We start from the raw sequence: 24,733 nt of genomic DNA on the forward strand, positions 1-24,733 counted from the left end.
TAATGTGCCGGTAAGTTGGAAATTGGAAGTCTCGTGAGAAGCGGGAACGAGCGAGAAACACGAACTGCTTTACGGCAATTCGACATAAACACACACGCCCCCCCCCAATACCGGTAAGCCACACCGGCTAGCTATAAGAACAAGCGACGATGGATCACTCTTCAGATGTTCCAGCGAAAAGACCAAAGAGACGGTTCTCGGTCGGAGGAGGTGAGGGAGAGGAAGATAAGAATAAGCGGCAATGTTTGCTAGCTTCATCCGCCCACCCCCTGTTACGGCTTATGGTTGATAACACAATACAAAATGTACATGTCAATGTTCTATGATACTGTGTATGATGTATTACACACCTCGGTAGACATAGCTCCACACGATAAATTTGGCCAGCTCTGATAATAACAAATGCACATAAGCAGCGGTAGAAAGGGGGAGGAGGGCGCCGCAAGTGAGTTTTTTTTTTTACGACAGTGTTGTGAAATATACGCCCCAGAGCGTTAGGTGGAGCTCACTGAGAAAACAAGCGACAACGAAAGTGAAAATTAGCCAAGAAATGGCTAGAGTTACCAAGTTCCCCTTTAAGTAAAAACACTTTGAAATCAAGTACACTTTTAATCCACAAAAGTCCTTGGACAAGTTGCCAAGTAAACAATGAATGCATGTTTTATTCAGGATCTTATAACTTGAAGGAAACTCACTTGGGACAGTTGTAGTTGGAGGGGCAGTAGTTGTCGTAATGGCAGGCACATCAGTACAGCTGGTGCTCAGGTCACTGTCAGTACCATTGGAGGTGAACGTAATGAAGCCTGGCTGGTTGGTGGTGATATGCTCATTGATCCAGTTCTGGTACTTAGAAACTCTCGCATACACACCAGGTAAGTTGGGTTCAGCACAACCTATGCCAAAGCTCACAACTCCAGACTGGATCCAGACCGAACCCTGTTTGCTGACCATAGGACCTCCAGAGTCACCCTGAAGGATGAAGAACAGGTTAGTGACATGCCAAGTAACCTTTTCTACACATCTATTCCAGTTGTAGTTAACAGCCGTAATATATAATATGAAGGAATAATGGGAAGATGACATCCTTGTTATTGCATGTTTAAAGCATCAAGCCAGTCTTATGTTAGGAAATGTCCTGAAGATTTTAGTGCTTCTTTTTTATGGACGATCAACACTCGTCATTGAAAATTATACTGTTATGGTTGGAAGACTTGTCACATGAAAACTACAACAAGACAATGACCACACACAAGTATGTCTATACCAGGGGTTTTCAAACGAAAAAGTAAAGAATATTCTAGGGGGGAAAGTGAGAGGAAAATGAGGGGGAAAAGATTTTACAAAATGTAAGTAAAAAAACTTAATAAATTATTTTCCAGATAATATTTTTCAAATTTTGCATTAGCTTTAGTAAACTAACAATATAAAAGCCAATTATTTATTTTTGCCAACAACAAAATCACACTTTTTCTCACATATTATGTGGTATTATAGTATTGTATGAATATACTGTATATATAGCTGTATTTATATTTAAGGAATGGGGGATCGTCCTTATCTGTTCATCTATAAACTTCTTCCTTGTTCAGTTGCATTTTTCAGTTATGAGTTAATTTTATCTAGCTGTATAAAAACCAATTATTTAATTTTGCAAACAACATGTTGCCTTTATACCACACAGTTTCTCACACAGTATACTTGGGTCTTTTATGAAAATATAAAAATGTTTGGCTGCCTTTGGAAGGGGATCATAATATTTGGGGGCCATTGGCATTAAAAAGTTTCAAAAGCCCTGGTCTATAAAACAATCTCAAGTCTTCTTCATCACAGTACAAACAATATATATATATATATATATATATATATATATATATATATATATATATATATATATATATATATATATATATATATAAATTACATTTCTGCATGCAAAACTAAAATAAAATACAATATACTAAGTCATTGACTGTGCAGGGAAGTTCCCTTTCAGTCGCTCACGTTCGATGTAGTCGTACGTTACGGCTGATTGGGATCACGCTTAGGGAGCCTGTCATCTTCGAGTATTTTTAAAATGAGCCAATGTACACTGGCGTGCGTGAATTGCATCTCACGCTCCGCCCCGCAGCTCGGGTATAAACATGGAAGCGGATGCACGCACCACTTGTCTTTCGCTTCGGAGCCGATCGACTTCGATGTCTCTGAAGAGTGCTGTTGTTTACAACGAGCGAGTGTGTCTGTGTTCTTCTAGGAAGACTCTCCCAGTGCAGCCCGAGTGCAGCGGTGATCGCGAGCTTTGAGCTCTCAACTGCTGTTTTAACAGCATCAATGTTCTGTGTTGTTGACGGCTGGTTAGAGGGCGAACAAGTGAGTGCTTCACTGTTTCAGTTCACTGTTCAGTGTTGCCGCGGTCATTCCCCTGTGTGCTCTGGCACTGGTTCTCAGCTCACTGCCCCAGTGCCTTTCTTTCCCGAAGTGCATGAAGAGCTTATCAGGTAGTGGACGGCACCTTTCTCTGCCAGAAACTGCCCGAATAGCTTTCCCCCCTCACTATCCTTGACGGAGGAACGGTGAAGGGTTGCGAGGCTATACCTCCAATGGAGTGGTCTGTCGCGAATGCAATATCAGCAGCACATTAAAACTATATGAAATAACACAAACAGAAGTATGGGAGTTGTTACCTGACAGGAGTCTTTGCCCCCTTCCAATAGTCCAGCACATATCATGTTGTCTGTGATTGTTGAGACACTATAAAGACACTTACACTGCCTGTTTCCAACAATAGGCACATCCACTTCCTGTAGAGTTTGCGGTGAAGGCAGGGGAGCTGAGAAACACATAAAATGATCAAATATACGTCAACTATTGCGAAGGACAGTATCCTGTAACTCTGATCGAGGTTAGTTAAATTAAATACGTACTGCTTGAATGAATCGTTCCCCATCCTGTGACCCAGCTGGGGGTTTGGTTGAAGAACACACTGTTTGAGGAAGCCAGACAGACCGGACTGATAAAGTCAGTAAAATTCACTGGCGAAGCCAGTTGCAGAAGAGTGATGTCGTTATCGTTAGTGCTGCCAATGTAGTTTGGGTGTTTTATGATACTAGAGACACCTATGGACACCTCATCTGCATTTGTTCCTTCCTGAGTCTGTCGGCCCAGGTACACAATTAGGCCAGAGGTTGAAACACTGGAATATGGTAGAAAAGGAAGTGTTAAGCATTCTCCACATCAATTGAATGATTTTATTTTTTAAATAATTGCAAGGGTTGGTTTATTATAATTACCTGTTAAAGCAGTGAGCTGCTGTCAGAACCCATTGATTGTTGATGAGGGATCCACCACAAAAATGGCTCCCGCTCCTATGAAGGCTGACCTGCCATGGCCAAGCCCCAGCAGGTGCATTCAGTCCCCCCACTATCCTTGTGTTGAAACGTGCTTTGCCACACACTGACAATGGACAAGGTAAAGAAAACACATTTTAGACAAACAGTTGGTCATTTTTAAAGGATTTTGGCTACTTAAATTGTTGAAAAACTAGTTACCATCCAGTTGTGCGCCACACCCTAGAAAATAAGAAACAAAGTTTAGTTACCGATAACTTAAGTGGAGAAAAAAAGTGGGTAACACTTTATTTTACATTGTCCTTGTTACATATGTTACATGTTTTCTTACTATACAGAGGTGAAAAGTAACAAATGACATTTACTCACATTATGTAATTGAGTAGTTTTTCTGTATGTACTTCTACTTTTTACTTCTACTGTGTGTGCTTCTTCTATAATTTTACTTTTACTTAACTATGTTTGGTTTGAAGTATTGTATTTCGCTACATTTTAAATCATATCCGTTACTGAGTAAAAAAAAAAATACAAGGGGGAAAAAAAATCGCTCTCCGGAAACTATTGCATTGATTGAAGGGTGGGAAAACAAACGTACAAAAAGGTGATGCAGACCCAGCTGAAAGCGAAACGCCATCAGACCCAGCTGAAAGCGAAACACTATTTTATGAAGTGAACAGTATTGCCAGTATTGGAATACTTTGGATGTAGAAACAAGGTTGTCCTTGAGGATAGGTATCCAATTAGCAAAAAACGTGAATGCAAAGTGGATGCAAAAGGAGGAAACAGAGAACACCATCCCTCCGTGCAGATGTCCCGTTTATAACTTAAAGCAGAATGAATTCCGTGATGCAGAGGAATCCAGTCATTAAAATTGAATTTAGCCTAAATAACGCAGATGTCACGTAAAACACGACAAGTGATGGATGGATGGATGAATAAATCGAAAGTAGAGATGTGCAATAAATCCAATCGCCACATGGTCTGTGAATATTAAAGCACAAAAAATACTGCTATGTAAATATATAATCAGCTTGTTTTGTGTGTCTGTATGAATGAGCTGCTGTTTCTAGCTACATAGGCTACTCAAGTACACAACGCGCTCATGCTGTTATCAGCATCTCACAAATAATATGATGAGTATCCTACATGAACATTTCCAGAGCTGCTCTGGGAGAACCCCTGAACATTTTCATAATTTTATTTGAGAAAATGTCAAATACACTCTGAGACAGGTCTTCACTACAGCTCGTCAAAATGAAAGTTTGGTTTAGCTAGGAGAAAATTTTGAATGACATAAAATTTGAATAGGCATGATGTGAAGAGGCTCTGGCTTGGAGGGTACTGTGGTCTTGCAGGGCTCCTTGTCCGCAAAACCCACAGTAAACTTTGAGTTTCTTCACGTCATGCCTGTCAAGCCTGAGTCTCTTCACGTCAAGCCTGTCAAGCCTGAGTCTCTTCACGTCATGCCTGCCGACTCCGGGTCTGAATCTGTTCACGTCATGCCTGCCGAGCCAGAGACTGTTCATGCCAGGTCAGCCGTGCCTGTGTCTTCGGACTAGATCGTCGCTGCGCCTGAGTGAGCTCCAGAGGATGCAGCACTTATGATAATCGCCACAGCTATTTCAACGCATTCTCATCCTAGGGCGTCACATACTGATGCTTTTTACATTTCGTCTACAGCGAACGCACATGGCACCCTTTAGTGTCAATATGACACGCACAGAGCTTTGTTCGGTTATGGGTAGGTTTAGGTCTGGGGTAGGGTTAGGGTTAGACCGCTATGAGGCGCCTTCTGGCCCATATCTATCTGCGTCTCATATTGACGCTAAAGGGTGCCATGTGCATTCGATGTTGATGAAATGTCAAAAGCGTCAGTATATGACGCCTTGGGATGAGAATGGGCTGGCTATTTTGTGTGTGTGGGCAGGTGGGGGGTTGTATGTCACGATTTGGTTATGTTTCATGTTCCTGTTTAATGTCTGTCATGTGATATCCTGCTCAAGTAATGTGATCCTGCCATGTGTTCCCTTGTCGGATGTGTCATGTTGTCCTCGGTTCATTGTTTCATTGTTCACAGGTGTCCCTTGTCTTGTCATTAGTCTTGTGTGTATTTAAGCCCTCATGTTTGCCATGTGTCTTTGTCAAGTTTTGTTTCACTGTAACATTTAGGTAAGTGTCACGTTCATGTTTATGTTTCTACCTTGAGTTTTATGCCACGCCATGCCTTTGTTTTAAGTTTGATCACATTTTGTAAATAAACTGCACTTGGATTCTAATCTACACTTGCCTCCAGTGGAATACATTACAATGACTCTATTATTCATAAAAATGTATATAAATTAACAATGTTAAAAATAAGTTTTTAATCTAATTCATTATCAATGATCGAATTTAGTTGATTAGACATGTTTTATTGAACAAACAAATGGTTTCAAGTTTGTTATGATAAAAGCATTTGTTCAACCAAAAAAAAAAAAAAAAAAAATCTTCATTTTCATCAATTTTCATTCATTTAACTGATGATTTAATAATACAGTTTATTTATTTAATAATTCATTAATACCGTAAACCGTGATATTTTCTGAGATGGTTATCATACTTTGAAAATCTCATACCTTTACAACCCCACACAGGAGAGTCCCCCACCCCACCCCTGCTGTTAAAGGAGAACTCCGGTCAATTTTTACATTGAGCTCATTTTTTTTGTAAATTTGGAGTGCTGTCAATACAGAGAACAACGACAAAAATCGGTGTTGCCTACACCGTGTTATCCTCTTTTTAAAATGTGCACCCTGTTGACTTCAATGGGGCAAGTTTTAAACCTGCTTTTAGCCTCTTAACATCCTTGATGTGTCATTACAAGTGCACAGCTAATGTGAGTGATTCCTTCAGAGTGAACACGAGTGGATCTGACTGCAGTAGATGTGAAAGATATGAAAAAAAGTGACTAGGTAACTAAACCTCTGCGCGTGAACTCGACAATCGACTACTGTGGACTTCGACCGAAAACAGGAAGTAAATACAGGTATGTGCGCTGGCTGAATTAACATCACTTTTATTCATATCTTTCACATCTACTGCAGTCAGATTCACCGTGTTCACTCTGAAGGAATCACTCACATGGCTGTGCACTTGTAATGACACATCAAGGATGTTAAGAGGCTAAAAGCAGGTTTAAAACTTGCCCCATTGAAGTCAACAGGGTGCACATTTTAAAAAGAGGATAACACTGTGTAGGCAACACCGATTTTTGTCATTGTTCTCTGTACTGAAAGCACTCCAAATGTACAAAAAAAGTACATTTTATGAGCTACTTTTTACTTTTACTTGAGTAGAATATTTTTTACTCTTCCCACCTCTGCTTAGTAATTAGTAAATTAGTAAATTATGCATAATTACATTCAACTAACCCTCAACCAAACCCTAATCTAACCCTATAGTAAGTACATGTAGTTGCTTAATATTACTTAGTACTTAAATATATAATTACACTATAACAATGACACCTTAAAATAAAGTGTAACCAAAAAGTGTACATGCAATATAAAACGTAGTTGCATAAAAGTAAGCAATAGTATGTTAGTCAAAATGAATTATTAGGCATCCTAAAGTATCAATTATCCAACAAAAGGTCTTACCACTCATTAGAAGAGAGACGACAAATGCTACACAGAGTATGTGGATCATCTTCATCTTCATCTCTGACAACACGGACACCTGCAGTCCTGCTCTTAAATAGTCCTGCTAACCTGTTTCCAACACACACACCCACACACTCTCTCATCACATTTTAACGCCATCATTGTTCATAACACCCTTCATAACGCCTATTCAGGTTTCTAATTGAGCAACCGGTATATGTCTGAAAGTGTAATAGGGACATTCTCAGTCATGCGTAATTGTCACCTGAGCAAACTCTGAAATCTAAACTTGTAAAAAGAAAATACGATTTTTGTTTCTGGTGACTTTTTAATGTTGAGTAGATCGAAGAAAGTTCATGAGGTGCTTTTAGTATTTCTGAAAATAAAACTATTTTATGAGGTTATGTTTTCATATGAGTTTGTGCCATGTGATGCATACGGAAAAAGGCGATAATCCACCAAAGTGTGAGTTATTAAATGAGGAATATTTTGATAGGAGACACCACCTAGACGGGGCTACATTGACCACTAGATCTATCATCAGGCATGCATAACATTATACAATATAAAAAAACAACAACATACAAACAGTAATAATACACAACATGTACTGAGGAAATGCATGTTCATTCATTATGTGATAAGTCAGACCTATCAAATTACAGGCATATTTCAAATCTGCCCCTTCTTGCTAAGGGTTTGGAATGTGTTGTTGTGGCACAACTCCACTCACACTTGTCATCCAATGAGCTTTTTGAACCTTTTCAGTCTGGGTTTAGAACGGGACACAGTCACCTCTAAAAATCTCTCGGAGTGTGTGCAGGAAATAAAACCACAAAAAATCACAAAATCTATGTGGGAGAAATCTTTCTTTGTTGCTGCACCCAGGTTATGGAATGCACTTCCTTTTATTGTTAGAGATATTCCCACATTACGTGAGCTTAGAATTATAAGGTTCTATCTCCACTTTTGGTCGAAATTGAGTTTTTGACATAATCTGATCCATTAGGTGTTTATTAATGCCTGTGTGGTGTTATTTTTGTAAAAAAAAATATTTTGTTTGTAGTTATTAATAAAATAAAAAGGTTCCATCTCTCCATTGCCAGCTGGGATGTAAAAACTTTGATGCTCAATATCTCAGAACTACCCTAAACGGAGATAGAACCTTATAATTCTAAGCTCACGATTAGCCAGTTTCAAGAAGTTGTTAAAAACGTACATATTTTTAATATTGCTTATGTATACTGTAATACAGACTGTCATAATTATTTTTGTATCACTCTTGTACTTCTGTATTTTATTTGCTTTTGCTGTCTGTAGTGCTTTGAGTTTTAGAAAAGCACATTATAAATAAAATGTATTTTTATTATTATTAGGCAGATTTGTCAATGTATTAGTGGAGAGAACTTTTTTTAAGGGAATTCATTGACAAATCTGTACTGTTCTCTCATTGAGAACAATCAGATGTCCCAAGTGTCTTTGAAGTGTGTGAGTGGAGCAAAAGGGTGATAATTCACAGTGGGGCAGACATCAAAGAGTCATTCTGGATGATGAGTTGTAAAGATTAAGTTGATTTTACTAACTTATTTTACTGTTTACTGTGAAACTACAGAGATGCAATAGCTTAAAGTAAAGCCCTAGTTCAATGGGGCAGCTAATGTGGCATCAGAGAGTGGGGTGCGGGATGGCACCCTCAGCAGAAGTCTTCGAAGTGCAAGGCCGATCTGCGGAACGTTCTGCTTGCGAAGAAGGCTCAGGAGCCCCTCAGGAGTGGAACAGTGTTCACCTCATTACACGGTGCCGTTCCACCCCGGGTTTATTTTTTCAATTTATTTTTTTAAAAGTGTATTTATTTGCACCTTATTAAAAATATATTTTAGGTATATTTTAACTGTGTGCTGGAAATGATTATTGTAACAATGCATTGAAAGTATACTTTCAAAATACATTATATACAATAGTATTTTGTTCAAAGTATAGCTAAGTTTTATTTGTCTATTAATGTACATTTGTTATTGAAAACAAAGTATACAATTTGTAGTGTTTGGAATAAGCCAAAGGTATTAATGACTTTATACTTTTTACTGAAATATATCACATCACAATAGCCTCGTGGGAAAGTGTGCCGACATGTAGCGCCGTTGTGCTCCGGGAGACCTGTGTTCGAGTCCCGGCTCGTGGACCTTTCCCGATCCTGTCTCCCACCTCACTTCCTGTCTAGCTACTGTCCTATCCTAATAAAAGGCAAAAACGCTAAATTAATATATAAACATATATGTGTGTGTGTATGTTATTGTATATTGCTTGTATGTTTCGAAGACATTTGTAATAATTTTGTAATGTACTTGTAACACAAATAAAGTACACTTTAATATCACTAATCAAGTATGTAATTTGTCCCTACACAGGCATATGCTTAAAGTCTACTAAGTATACTTGAAGTTGATCCAATTTAGTACACAAAAGTACACTAAATGCACTTAAAGTTATGCTTTTCTACAATTTAATTACAACAAAAATATGCTTAGTACAAAATTAGTTGTTTGAAAATAGCACACTTCAAGTTAACTAATCATTAACACACTTGAAGTATACTGATAATTAGTCTGGCTGCAAGTATACTTAGCATATATATATATTTTTTTTTTCACCGGGGAGGTTTCTTTACAAAGTTTTTGCATAAAAAACAAAAAAAAAAACAAAAAAAATTAAAATCAAAAGTGTTTACTTTTTACTTTTAAATGCATTTGTACAATATATTATGGATACCTTTATTGTTTTAGGTGGACGTAGTTACACGTTACTACATGTACTTACTGTAGTAATAACAGTAAATTATGCATAGCTACAAGTAGCTAACCCTAAATCAAACCCAAACCCTAACCCTAACCGTAACTCCATAGTAAAGTACATGAAGTTTATTAAAATTACTCAGTACTTATGTGAGTAAGTACAATGTAACTGTCACCTTAAAATAAAGTGTAACCAAAAATTTTAAGTGAGTAAAATTTGTTACGAGGTGGCTGTGTAGATCATACAAAGAAGCAGGAGAAACAAAATAGTATTTAATAGTAACTCTAATACGTAAATACACTGGAGATCACTGGAATCTAAGCATAAGACAAATCATTAACGAGACTGGACACAGAACTGAACTAAACAGGGAGGTTTGCTTGGTTCAGTTGGTTTGTTTGGTCCAGACCAAAAAAACAACAACATTTAGTCCTGGCTCGCTTAGCGTTCAGTTTGGCCGAACCTAAAGATACCTAAAAGGTATCGGGATATGCTCAACCTGATTGGTCGGCTTTTATGATGTATATGTCATGGGATGCACACACAAAAAGGTAAGGTCCAAGTGCAGTTTAATGGGGTAATCCTTACTCACAATCCAGCCAGGCAAAAGGTCAAAAATCCATACAAGACCGTCCGATAAACCAAAAACAACCAGGAGTGGAACAGAGAAGTGCAAAAAGACATTAAACAAGGAATCCACAACAATCACAGAAACAGACAGGGTATAAATAGACAGGTACAAACAATGTGAGTGGAAACAGCTGTGTGCAATGATCAGTGATGAGTTCAGACAAAGGATTATGGGAAATGCAGTTCATGAGTGAATGACACCGTGGGGGAAGAGGACCTCTAGTGGTTACCCGGGGATACACAAAACCAGACACTGTGACAGTATAGGGTCTTTTTAGGGTCTCATCTTCCTGTTTTTGGTTCGTTTACATATATATTGTCCATGTTGCATTCATATTTAATCCGAAGCGGACCGAGACCCATTTTTTCAGTGGTCTTAGACCACTTGTTTGGTGCGCACCAAACCCGATTAATGATTAACTAATGGGTAGCCATATAAACTAACAAAAACTCAGACAGGCACAAGGAACTAAACAAAATAGAACTAAACCGAACATGACTGTGACATGTACATCTGTACTAACTTAAGTACAATTTCTGAGTATATTGTATACAACTTGAGGTTTGGAGTAACATGAGGGTGAGTAAATGATGACAGAATTATCATTTTTTGGACGAACTATGTCTTGGGCATTGTTGAATTTAACACAATGAAATTATTTCTGAAGAAAAAAGCTTGATTTTATGTTTCAGAAAACAGAGCTGAGGTTGCTAAACATTCCTGTAGATCACAAAGCACAACAAATAAGAAAGTACTGTTTGTATCTCTGTACCTCAATAGTTCAAGTGGAGTAAAGTGGCTCATTGTGTGAAAAGTGGATTTATTTTACAAGTTTGTAAACATTTGTCTTTTGTTACAATGGAATGCACACGCACTTGCAGATACACATTGAACCTGTTTGTCCTGTTAAACACGGGAAAAATTAAAATTGTACAACACCAGCTAAACAAACACATTTTTTTTTTTTTAGATCAATAAAAATGTCATGCCAGGGCAGTGTTTCCATGAAACGACGTCATTAAAACTTTTTTTTGAAAAGGACTGTTTTTGTGTCACAGTAAAAAAACAATGAGTAAAAAACTTAACACAGCAATAAATATGTTTAATATTATCATGTAAATAAAATGAAAACAAATCAGACAATAAAATGAGACAAATATAAGGTAACACTTTATTTTGATAGTCCGTTTGTTGAGACTTTACTAGTTATTAGTAGCCATTCAGTAGCTTGTCAACAGTGCATCAGTTGACATTCAACAACACTGTTTCAACAGACAAGTAACATACGTTCAACTGACTGCCTATAGACTATAAGGTACAATTCAAGTGTTAATCTACAGATTTTACAAAAAAGTGCCTGTTGACTGTCAATGTTATTTTGCAACAGGTTATTAACCAATTGGCGACTAACTTTCAATTGTCAACTAACTTTCTGTAGAGTACCAACAACTCAAGATCAATCTGTCAGTTAAATGTCAACAGTCATGTCAGCATATGAAGTATATGATACTGTATATCCTACTCAAGGGGTCTCATGTGCATCAAATTAATGATTATTTTATCTGATTTAAAACTGTTTTTAAAAATGTTTTAACCATTTGTAGATAATCTGTTGATAGTCAACTAAAGATTACATGTAGTTGCTTATTTGTTGCTTGTCAACAAAGAAATTGTTTATGATCAGTAGACTATTAATATATATTCTCAACTAAGCGTTAGTAGATACATTTTAGGACTATCTAATTAAATTGAAAAAGAGTTTATATCAGTAGAAAGTCTATAACCTATCAACAGATTAATATATGATCAGTAATAGACATTCTCAACTAAGCGTTAGTAGATATATTTTAGGACTATCAGCACATCAGAGAAAAAAAAAGTCACTTTTATTAGCTAAATACATTAAAAATAATACAACCCATTATTTACTAGGATATCACGATTACATCTGAACCATCTGATTATGTGAAAAAAATTATATTGAGCATTCCAAATGAGAAAACTCTCAATAGTCTACATCATTTCAAATGCCTGAGGCCAAGATCAAAAGTTATAAACAACAAATAACAATAATTATTAATTAATACATTTAGCATTTTATTTTATTAAATGCAGTTTAATGTTATAACAGTTACTCATTTAAGAAATAATCTCTGTTCCTGCTGCAAACTCGCTTCGGAGGATTAACAGACACGACTATAGTTTAAACCCTTAACAATACCTTCTTTAATCGTTTAACCATTTTGTAACATTTAGTTTATTTAACGTTACGGTGAGACACAAAAGGCATTTTCTCCTATAGAACCATAAAACACCAAAACACAATATATTAACAAAATACATAATTTGTATTAGCTAACGTAACGTTAGATGTAATCCAAATCTTTATAATCCATACGCAAGCAAGAAACAGATCCAAATTCAGCCCTTCATCGACATCCAGCGATCTCCATCTTCTCAGCAGCGACCGTAAATGTCAAATCCCGCGCTCGCGGCTCGTGATGAATTTAAATTCAAAAATTGCGCCCTCAAGAAGCGTTACGACATGTTTTACGGCAGTGATATCAAACGCTCATTGGGGGGACGTTGGGATCGCGGAAGTAACCTTTTTTGTTTCGGCTTTCAACAAGTTTCGGAGTAAAGTTATATTCTTCGGAAATATTAGGCGGTGGAGCTCGACTGCTCCGTGAATGGATCAGAGGAAGGTAGGGGGGAGAAAATGGAGAGTAACGAAGGAAGATATGATGAATGGGGGGTGGTTAAGAGGGGAAGATCGAATGATAAAGATAAAAGAAATAAAAGAGTAAGAAGTGATAAAGATGAAGATTCTGAAAGTGATGAAGAAAGACAGGAGACTCTTTTTAAAGAAATTGAGAAATATGAGGTTGTAATACGATTTAGTGAAAAGAGCCAGGCAATCATGAAGAAGGTTAGCCCGTTTGTGCTAACATCAACTCTGGCGTCTAAAATAGGGGAAATTGAATTTGCAAAAATCCTTAATGATGGGAATTTATTTGTGAGATGTGCCAATGCAGGACAAATGGATAAAGCTCTGAAAATTAAGGATATAGCAAAATGTAAGGTGGAAAACTCAGGAAGGATGGGAACAGGGAAAAAAGATGGAAAAATAGGAGTGATTACAGGGGTACCATTGAGTGTAAATATGGAGGAATTAAAGAAGAATATTAAGGGAGCAAAAATTCTGAGTGTACAAAGAATGAAAACAAAAAGGGATGGAGTGGTAAAGGACAGTGAAACGGTGTCAATAGAATTTGAAGAAGAGAGTGTGCCAAAGAAAGTATTTCTGGGGTTTATGAGTTATCCAGTGAGGATGTTTGTACCAAAACCAATGAGGTGCTTCAATTGTCAAAGGTTTGGCCACACAGCAAAAAACTGTAAAAGGCAGAAAAGATGTGCAAGATGTGGAGGGGACCATGACTATGGACTGTGTGGTTCAGGGATATCTCCAAAATGTTGCAATTGTGGAGGAGCCCACAATGTGGCTTTTAGTGGATGTGAAGTAATGAAAAGGGAGACAAATATCCAAAAGATAAGAGTGGAAAAAAGAATTACTTATGCAGAAGCTGTTAAAGTAACAAGAGAGAGGGAAAATAAAACGCACAAGGAAGTAGATATGGTTGTACAAGAGCAAAAACAAAGTGTCTCTGAAGGAGTGTATGTCAAAAAAATCGAACTGGTTACTTTTATTGCAGGTGTAATAAATAGTACAGCAGAAGTAAAATCCAAAAATGAAAAAATCCAGTTGGTGGTCAAAGCTGCAGTGAACCACTTAGGATTAGTAGGACTGACATGGGAAGAGGTGAGGGAAATCCTTACTAATCAGTCAAGCCAAGAAGTGTCATGTATTGGATAATAATAATAATGGTTCTAATATTACAATGGAATGCCAGGAGTTTATTGACCAATGGACAGGAATTTAAACATTTTTTGAATGAGTTGGATGAAAAGCCAGATGTAGTGTGTATGCAAGAAACTTGGTTGAAGCCAAATTTAGATTATAAAATACATGGATATACAGGAATAGAGATAGGAATACTGGAGAAGGAGGAGGGGGATGTGCTATATTCATAAAGACAGGAATTCCATATAGAATACTGGAGATAGGGGATGAACAGGAGTACATAGTGATGGAGATGTGGGAAAAGGGAGGGGAAATTAGTATTATTAATTACTATAACCCATGTAAAAGATTGGAAATAGACAACCTACTAAGGATATTAAGGCAAGATAGACCAAAAATAATATGGTGTGCAGATTTCAATGCGCATAGTTCAGTATGGGGAAGTATACATACAGATGCTAATGGTAAGGTAATCGAAGAATTGATGGATGAAAGAGAATTGGTCTGTTTGAATGATGGGAGAGGAACTAGAATAAATGTATCAACAGGGAAAGAGTCTGCATTAGACTTAACTTTAGTGTATAATTCACTGGTTGGAAATAGTAATTGGGAAGTTTGGACATCTACTACAGTGGGGAGTGATCACTACCCTGTCTTTTGTTCAGTGGGTCAAAGATTGGAAGTAGGTCCAGAAGAGATAATTCCTAAGTGGAAGTTTGGGAAAGCTGATTGGGATAAGTTTAAGAATTTGAGTGATGATTCCATGACTACACTGTAAAGAGGTTGCTGTAAATTTTACAGTAACTTACTGGCAGCTGGATGCCAGTAAGTTACTGTAAAATGTTTTACAGTATTATTACTGTACTTTCACTTACAGTATACTGTACCATTTACTGTAATTGCATTTACAGTATTATTACCGTATTTTCATTTACAGTATTAGTATTGATTTTTTTGTATTTTTTTATTTTCATCATTTAAATTTTCTTTTTTTAATTTATGATTACCCCACCCCCCAAAAAAATCACAATAACTCACAAACATTTGTCCTTATAATATTCTTTTTAATCGTTGAACATTTTGTTTTAGAAGTACAAATTACAAATCTTGACCTTTAGGAGCCACTAGCTGAAGAAAAAAAAAAGGCAACATCTCCAAAGTCCATAGAATTAATCTCCTGGTGACCATTTATATCTGTAGCATGGCAAAAACGTACACACACTGAAAAGCAAAACAGGCCTTAAAACAATAAAATACAGTCAAAGTCAGTGTTGTGTTGTTACATTTCAGTAATTTTGCCAGTCAAAGTTGACAAGCTCTCTGATGAGAAACACTGAGGGTTTCAGGCTGATGCTTTTCTTTGGACCTTTCCAGATTTCCATCTGATCTGTGCCTTTGGTGTTTGGTGCCATCAGGGTTGACTCTCAGAATGAACCTGCAAACACAAGCAGGGAAAAATATATAATTTTTTCAGACCGGTGTTGGCAGAATTTCCCCTAACCCTCTAACTTGATGCTGCATGTACTTTGGCGTTAATAAAAGCACTACATCTGATTCTGAATCCACCTACAGTAGTGGTGGGGGAAAAATCGATTCTGTTCAGTGTCACGATATTTTGCGCACGCAATTATATTGATACAGTAGCGCAAAGTATTCCAATATAGGTTATAAGGCTGTGACGGTGGCAGTTTTTTTTACCACTGCGGTGGTAATGGACCAACTACCTGCAGTGGTTGGGGGGTTATTATGAAAATTGAAATAAAAAAATGTAGTTTATTCGAGCAAAAAAGTCTTTATTTGAGCAATTCCGTCAAAGAAGCAACACAAAGCCTGTAAAGCATTCAAATACATATCAGTAAATATTAGAAACTTACATAATAGAAAAGTTAAATCTATACAAAAAAAAAACCTTTCGTTTAATACTTCCACACAAAGACACGTGATTCCACATGAAGCTCTGTGCTTTGAGAGGGATGACACGAGGAGGAAAGAGACCATCGATCTATTTTCTGATATCTTCATGTTTTCTACTTGTTGTAAAAGGTATGAAAAGTGAATTTAATCTTCCACAAGGGCAAGACATTTAAGCTATGTTTGAAATTGCGCTGCCAAAGAGAGCGAAACTAAAAATCAAATAAACTTGACGCGCCGTACATGTCTAATAACAAGCAAAAACTGTGTTGAAATGAATCTGACGTGCAAGTAAAAATGTAGGCTATCTGTCCTACAACGTTTTTCTACTTTACCACAGTAAAGAATGTGAATGTAATAGGCCTAAATAAAAGCGAACCAAGGAAGAAACGTTTATAATCCCCTTCGAAAATCGAGACCTAAGTGAAGATTTTGGGAAAAAAACAAGGTATTACATGCAGGGATGAGTCACAATTTTTGGATATTCGATTAGTTTATTTAATTATAGAATTATAGTATATCGAATAGGTTGTGTAATTATTCTCTAAAATAAAATCTCCATGTTTTTGGTGCTAATGCGGTGGTGACGCGTTCATATAATTACGTTCTGTAATAAGGTCCTGTGTCCTGAATGTTCAAGGACAAAGTTTTTGCACTAGCCTCCAGTAAATGTGTAGAAGATGTTTACAGATTTAATGTGACATTTGAAGTGAGTTGAGCAGTCTTATTTTTTGTAATGTCTTTGAATAATATGGGGGACATGAATCGCAATATATCGCAGAATCGAATCACAATACTTGCTGTATCGCAATGTTAGGAAGCGCAATAATATTGAATTGTGGCCCAAATAATGCAATACTATCGAATCATCAAATTTTTGCCAATTTCCTAACCTACAGGGATGGTATTACCCCATAATACATTACATTCAAATCATTAAAGCATTTCAATACATTCCTGTATAGCTTAGATTTCCAGGGAATGGATAATTTAATTTAAACTTAATACAATGTAAGTTGCTTTGGATAAAAGTGACTTCCAAATGCATGCATGTAAATGTAATGTAATGTAAAAAAAAATATATATATATATATATATATATTTTGGTTTACCTGATTCTGCATTCGACAAAATAGACAGCTAATACTGAAGAGTCGTCTGTTAGCAGTTGTAACTGGATGATGATTCTGCCCTTCATTGTCAGCATCCATGTTTTTGCTTTGAGAACAGACTCTCCTGAAACAGACAAAGTCACAGCAGCCTTTTAGTGTTATAGTTTACAGAAAAAAAACTAAAATACAATAACAGAACTTATTACTAACAACAACAACATGTGGGGTGAAGATGAGGTAAGATATAATGTTGTATTGTGTTTATAGTTTTTAATCAATTAAACAACATTAAAAATATTAGTTAGCAAAACTTTGCTATATTGATAATGGTATATTGCTAACCCTTTCCTCCTCCTTCTCCTCTTCCTCCTCCAACGTCAACCCGTTCTGTGTATTAGTGGAGAGCGTCAGCAGTGATGTACAGTCCGGAGGGAATGGCCGCTGCAAATTCAAAATAAAGAACAGAAAAGAACATGTTTGCCTTAACTAATGCATACTTCAGCTAATTTAGTTGATGTCATCTTACTCACCTGTAAATGTTATCACCATTACGAAGGCAATCACAAAAAAGACTCCAAAATACACCTCCGACATTTCAGACGACATAATTCAGACCACAAACTTGAAAATAAAACAAAATATGAAATTAACAATGGTGTTGGATAAAGGGTTAGTTTACTCAAAATTGTAAATTCTGTCACCATTTACTCACCCTCAACTTGTTCATAACTTCCATTGAATTATTTAATGTGCTGTATACAAAAGAAGATATTTTAAAGAACATGAGCAACCAAACAGTTACTGGTCCCCATTGACATCCAAAGTATTTTTTCTATTATAGAAGTCCATGCGGACCAGCCACTATTTACTAACATTATTCAAAATATCTTATTTTATGTTCAGACGAAAGAACTTCATGCAGGTTTAGAACACGTTGTGGGCGAGTAAATGATGACATACATAATTTTCTGTTTAAGGTCTCTGCTACTACGTTATCCCTTTAACTTAGTTTTACTCAGTATTTACGTTGTACATCTGCCAAAAAGTTGTGAAAGAGGAGACAGAACATACCAAAGTTATTATGCTTCTCTGTTTAATAAGTTTACTTCGGCTAATTTAGGTGAAGTTGACCATAACGTTACATACCAGTTGATGTTATCACAATGAAAAGGCTCCAACACACTCCATCGTTGCAGATGGCATTATCCAGATCACAAACCTGAAAATAAATCATATAGGCCTACGTGAAAATATTGTTTAAAACCCGCACTTTAACAAGGGTTTCGTCTATCTCACTTTACCTCAGTATTTCACGTTGAGTTCGCTGTTAGCTCGGTTAACGTTACCGACGACTCCGCCCGCCTGATGAGCTAACTTGCGTTAAAGAGGCAGAGGAACACACAACCATTATTTTTTATAGTTTTAACTAAAGAATATTTCGGCTAATATAGGTGAACTTAACTTACTCACCAGTTAATATGACAGCGACCCGGCCGACAGTCAGGAAAAAAGACAGTAATAAAGGCACCAAAAAAACCATTCTGACGACAGTCAGGAAAAAAAGGCACTAAAACCATTCAGACGAAACCAAAACGATACATCATGTTAGTTTGCTGTTAACATAAGTAAAAACATTTGAAAATGTTTGTTTTACATAAAATAGAAATTATATACTAACCTTTTTGGTGAGTTACATGATCTTTTGTCCGTGCATTAACTGCCACTTCACCCCTCAAAAAAACACTTGAAAAGAAATCCCTCTTGCCATTGGTCAGTTTTTCGCGGGCAAGTTCACTACTGTAAATTGATTTACAGTAGTGAAGAATTACAGTAGTGACCCTATATTTTCCCATAATCCTTTGCTGTTTACAGTAACATACTGTATACATATTTTACAGTATCTTACTGTACATATTACAGTAAAATACTGTTCAAATTACAGAAATCTGTTACAGTGTAGGGTTGAGGTTTCAGGAAGTATAGATGATGTTAACAATCAGATAACTACAGCAATAATAAAGGCAGCAGAGGAAGCAATTCCTAAAGGGAGAAACAGGGTAAATCGAAAATTGGTGCCTTGGTGGAATGAAGAGTGTTTTCAGGCGGTAAGAGACAGAAACAAAGTTTTCAGGGTGCTTAAAAGAACACATTCTATGAGTAATTTAATTCAGTATAAGAAAGCACAGGCAGTGGTTAGAAGAACAATTCGACAAGCAAAGAGGACAAGTTGGAGAAATTTCTGTGATGAAATAGGAAGAACTACACTGGTGGGAGAAGTATGGAGAATGATTAAAAGGATGGGGGGAGACAGGAGGCAGTGGGATTATCCAGTTATGTCTTTTGAAGAGGAAACAGCAGTTTCTAATAAAGAGAAAGCAGAAATTATGGCAAAATCATTTATAAAGGTACATAGTTCTGAAAATTTGGAAGAAGAAGGAAGAAGAAGAAGATTGGAAACATTTAATAAGCATAATCATAAAATAAATAGAAAGGAAGATACTAAAAATGAAATAGACTAACCATTTTCCATGGCAGAGATGGTAAGAGCAATAAAAACAGCAAAACCTACATCTCCAGGTAAAGATCAAGTTTGTTATATTATGTTAAAACAACTGGGGGAAAAATCAAAGTTGAAGCTGCTGGAGGTGTATAATAAAATATGGAAGGAGGGAAAGTTACCAAATACATGGAAAGAAGCGGTAGTGATTCCGATAAGGAAACCTGGTAAGGATCCAACAAAACCCACTAGTTACAGACCGATAGCGCTAACTTCTAATTTATGCAAAATTATGGAAAGGATGATAGTAGATAGACTGACCCATGATATTGAAAAAAGAGGATTATTGGCTAGCTGTCAGAGTGGTTTTAGGAAGGGAAGAAGCACAATAGACTCTGTGGTAAGAATAGAGACGGAAATAAGAAAGGCACAAGCAAATAAAGAGACCTTAATAGCGGTATTTTTTTTACATAGAAAAAGCCTACGACATGATGTGGAAGGAGGGGTTATTAATCCAAATGAATAAGATGGGTGTAGGAGGGGAAAATGTTTAACTGGGTAAAGGATTTTCTTTTCGGACGGAAAATACAAGTGAGGATAGGAACAGACATGTCAAATCAATACATAGTTGGAAATGGTACACCACAAGAGAGTGTGATAAGCCCATTACTCTTCATTATTATGATTAATGATATATTTGAAAGAGTTCCAGAAGACATCGAAAGGTCTTTGTTTGCAGATGACGGGGCGTTGTGGAAGAGAGGAAGGAATATAGATTATGTAGTCAGGAAAATACAGGAAGCAATTGATAAAGTGGTGGAGTGGGGCTATGATTGGGGATTTAGATTTTCTGTAGAAAAGACACAGTCTGTCTTTTTTACTAGGAAAAGAGTTCAGGAAGCCGTAAAACTAAGAATGTATGGAAGAGATTTAGATAGGGCTGGAACTTTTAAATTTTTAGGAGTAAGTTTGGATTCACGATTGACATTTGCAGATCATATCAGAAAAATGGAGGAAAAGGGGGAAAAAGTAATAAATGTGATGAGATGTTTAAAGGGAAGAGAATGGGGAGCAAGTAGAGCATCACTGAAAAGAGTATATGTGGCATTAATACGATCAGTGCTAGATTATGGAAGCGTAGTAATTGGATCAGCAGCAAAGTCTCAGTTAAAAAAGTTAGATGTGATCCAGGCTCAGGCTCTGAGAATATGCTGTGGAGCTTTTAAAACAACTCCTGTAGCAGCCATACAGGTAGAAATGGGAGAATTACCACTAGAGTTAAGGAGGAAACAGTTAATGGTAAATTATTGGGCTGGTCTACAAGGGCATAATAGTACTCATCTTACTAAAGCAGTACTACAGGAAAGTTGGGAGTATGGGAAAAATTTAAAGGAAAATTTTGGACGAATTGGAAATGATATAGCCAAAGAATTAGAAGTGTATAATTTGAGGATAAGTCCCACGATAGTGTATCCAGAGATTGCTCCATGGAAGATAGTTTGGCCTGAGATAGACTGGTTTGTGTTACAGGAAAAAAGGAAGGATCAGGAGGATATTAATTTACAAAGAGTGTTCAAAAATCGGTTATTGGAAAAATATAATGAATATATCCAGATCTATACAGATGGAGCTAAGAATCCAGAGACAGAAGCAACAGGATTGGGGGTGGTGATACCGGATAAAGGAACAGGAATCAATAGGAGAACATCTAATAAATTAGGGGTATATACAGTGGAAATACTGGCAATATTAATTGCATTACGATGGGTAGAAAGAACGGGACAGAACAAAGTTTTGGTATGCTCAGATTCATCATCAGTATTAACAAGCTTAAGGTCATTCAAATCCAAAAGTCGTCAAGATATTCTGTTTGAAGTACTCCAGTCAGTAACAAGAATAGTAAATCAAGGTAGACAGGTAAAGTTTAAATGGGTACCAGGACATGTAGGGATAAGGGGGAATGAATTGGCAGATAAATTAGCAAAAAGGGCATTAACAAAGGGAAATATAGAAATGCAAGTTAGTATTAGTAAAGCAGAGGTTAAAAGTGTGATATGGGAGAAAATAAATCAAAAGTGGCAAGAAAGTTGGGATAGAGAGGGGAAAGGGAGACACTTATATCAAATTCAAAGAGAAGTTAAAGATACAAGGGTTGGAAGTGGAAATAGGAGAGAAGAAATGGTGATATCTAGATTAAGATTGGGACATTGTTTATTAAATAAAACGCTTAAATTGATAGGGAAACATAATACTGGACTATGTGATGGATGCCAGGAAGAGGAGTCAGTAGAGCATATTGTTTTGAGATGTAGTAGACATGGAGCTCAGAGAGAGATGATGAGGAATAAGTTGAGGGAGATGGGAGTTCAGAACATTACATTAAAAGGGCTATTGAGCAGTGATGGGGTTCAGACTAGAATTCTTATGACTTTCTTAAGAGAAATAGGGGTTTTTAATAGGATATGAAGAAATGTAGTATTGAGGAGGGTTAAAAGTATAAATATTGCTGTTGTCATGATTATAATAATAATAATTATTATTATTATTGTTTTGCAGAATGACTGGGAAGTGTGTGTGTGTGTGTGTGTGTGTGAGTGGGGAAGGGGGATTTAGTCTGTAAACCTATTTTCTGGTTCACACTCCGGAGCAGAAGGTGGCGGAAATGCACCAATAAGCTGGATGCCAACCGCCGTTAAATAGTAACAAGAAGAAGAAGAAGAAACGCTCATTGGCTCTCGCCTGCTTCGTCACAGATTGCAGCATGCCGTGTTTCAGTTGAAACAACATTGAAATGCAGAAGCGCGCGCGCCGTCTTCACGCAGAGGGAAGCTGGGTTAACATTTTCATGGATTAATAACTTAAATTCTGATCTGTCCCTTATACAAAACTATTATATACTGCCAGAGAGGACTGCAACACATCGTTATTTGAGCGACTTTTGGTACCGATTTACATTTTCGCGCAAAATTGTTATGATTACACATCTGTTGTTTTTCTTCATAATTTTAGCCTGCATAGTTTTAAGAAATGGTTATGGGTAGGTTTAGGGGCAGGAGTAGGATTAATGTTAGTGGCTCAAAATATATTTTAATGCTATTAATAAAACTGGCATTTCCCTACACATCTCTGTCCATAAAGTGTTTTATTCTTTTTATATTCTGTATAAAATGAGTAATTTATGTTTAGGTTTGGGAGTAGGTTTAAGGGAACTTACATTTATCTATAAAACAGTATAAGGGAAATGATACAGATATCTTTATGATTCGTAAACGTTTTGTAGCTGTGAATTAGTAATAATTCTACGTTGCAGACATGTCTGTATCATACGTTTCAGCATCTATCCAAACGTACAAAAAAAGTATGTTTTCAATCTGTTGATAGGTTATAGACTTTCTACTGATATAAACTGTTTTTCACTTTAATTAGATAGTCCTAAAATGTATCTACTAACACTTAGTGGATAATGTCTATTAATAGTCTACTGATCATAAAAAAATTATTTGTTGACAAGCAACAGATCTAATCTTTAGTTGACTATCAACAGATTATCTACAAATGGTTAAAACATTTTTAAAAACAGTTTTAAATCAGCTAAAATAATCATAAATTTGATGCATATGAGACCCCTTGAGTAGGATATACAGTATCATATACTTCATATGCTGACATGACTGTTGACATTTAACTGACAGATTGATCTTGAGTTGTTGGTACTCTACAGAAAGTTGGTTGACAATTGAAAGTTAGTCGCCAATTGGTTAATAACCTGTTGCAAAATAATATTGACAGTCAACAGGCACTTTTTCGTAAAATCTGTAGATTAACACTTGAATTGTACATTATAGTCTATAGGCAGTCAGTTGAACGTATGTTACTTGTCTGTTGAAACAGTGTTGTTGAATGTCAACTGATGCACTGTTGACAAGCTACTGAATGTCTACTAATAACTAGTAAAGTCTCAACAAACGGACTATCAAAATAAAGTGTTACCAAAATCAACCTATGGTCCTTTGCACCATGACCTCGAGCCAAACACCCCCCAGAAGCTTTTTTCCCTTGGTCGAACATTATTAAAGTTAGAGCTTATTTAGAGATATCAGCCGTATGGCTTAGTGTAGGCGCTAATGGATCCAAGGATGTATGTTGTAAATAACTCCATCATCTCCTACAAAATATAAAAGAAAAGAACAATCTGTGCTTAATAGAGGCAGTGTATCTGGTGTATCACTAAACAATGTACCTCTTAAAGGTAGCTTCATTGTATCTTTAAGTTTTTTTTTCTTTTCAGAAACACAAGTTTGTCCACACTTTCACTAGTGAGGGTAGATCTTGTGGCAGTGACTGTGTCACCTGCCATTGAAAAAAACCCTCTCACTTGGGATGGAGGTGGCAGGTACTGCCAAGTAGCATTTGGCCAACTTGGCTAGATTTGGAAATATTGTTTCATTGGACTTCCACCAGCCAAGCGGGTCGGATTCCAAAGAAGTGCTTTCCTTGGCTATGTAGACATATACCTCCTCCTTCACCTTCTGCTTCAAATCAGGATGGTTCCTCTGACCAGTTGCAAAGAGGGAGCCAAAGACTTCTGCCATGGCTGATGATGTCTCAGACTCTGGCATCTCTGGTAAGGAAGTAGCCTGTGAAGTTGATGGCCTGTCCTGTGTTGTCTCTCAGTCTGCAGTATTATACAACAAAGACAACAGTAAATGATTGGGTTTTATCAGTGAACACTGTAACAACAATATGTTCAGTTAAGAAATGACAGAAGTGAGGAAAAATCAATCAAATAAAAAACAACCTTAGCATTAAATAAATCCCTGCTCTGTTCTGCTCAGAGCTTCTGTGATGAGATCTTCAAAGATGTTCTGGTGACAGGCAGGATCCAAGTGAGGGAGCGATTTGAACCTGGCGTCCAATGCAGTTCATTTATTAAATAAATCCT

General features: G+C 36.7%; 1 protein-coding gene across 1 annotated transcript; it reads right to left on the reverse strand.

Moving 5' to 3' along the window:
• Positions 1 to 494: 494 nt before the first annotated feature.
• LOC308696385 (serine protease 27-like) lies at positions 495 to 24,410 on the reverse strand (the record flags this gene model as incomplete). Its single annotated transcript, XM_081375087.1, has 6 exons — positions 495 to 508; positions 696 to 969; positions 2,682 to 2,827; positions 2,922 to 3,190; positions 3,288 to 3,450; positions 24,167 to 24,410. 6 exons carry the CDS (start codon positions 24,408 to 24,410, stop codon positions 495 to 497), a joined length of 1,110 nt encoding a protein of 369 aa, XP_081231213.1.
• Between the last annotated feature and the right edge of the window lie 323 nt (positions 24,411 to 24,733).

The sequence above is a fragment of the Scardinius erythrophthalmus genome (genome assembly GCF_964197995.2).
Source record: "Scardinius erythrophthalmus genome assembly, chromosome: 1".
NCBI lineage: Eukaryota > Metazoa > Chordata > Actinopteri > Cypriniformes > Leuciscidae > Scardinius > Scardinius erythrophthalmus.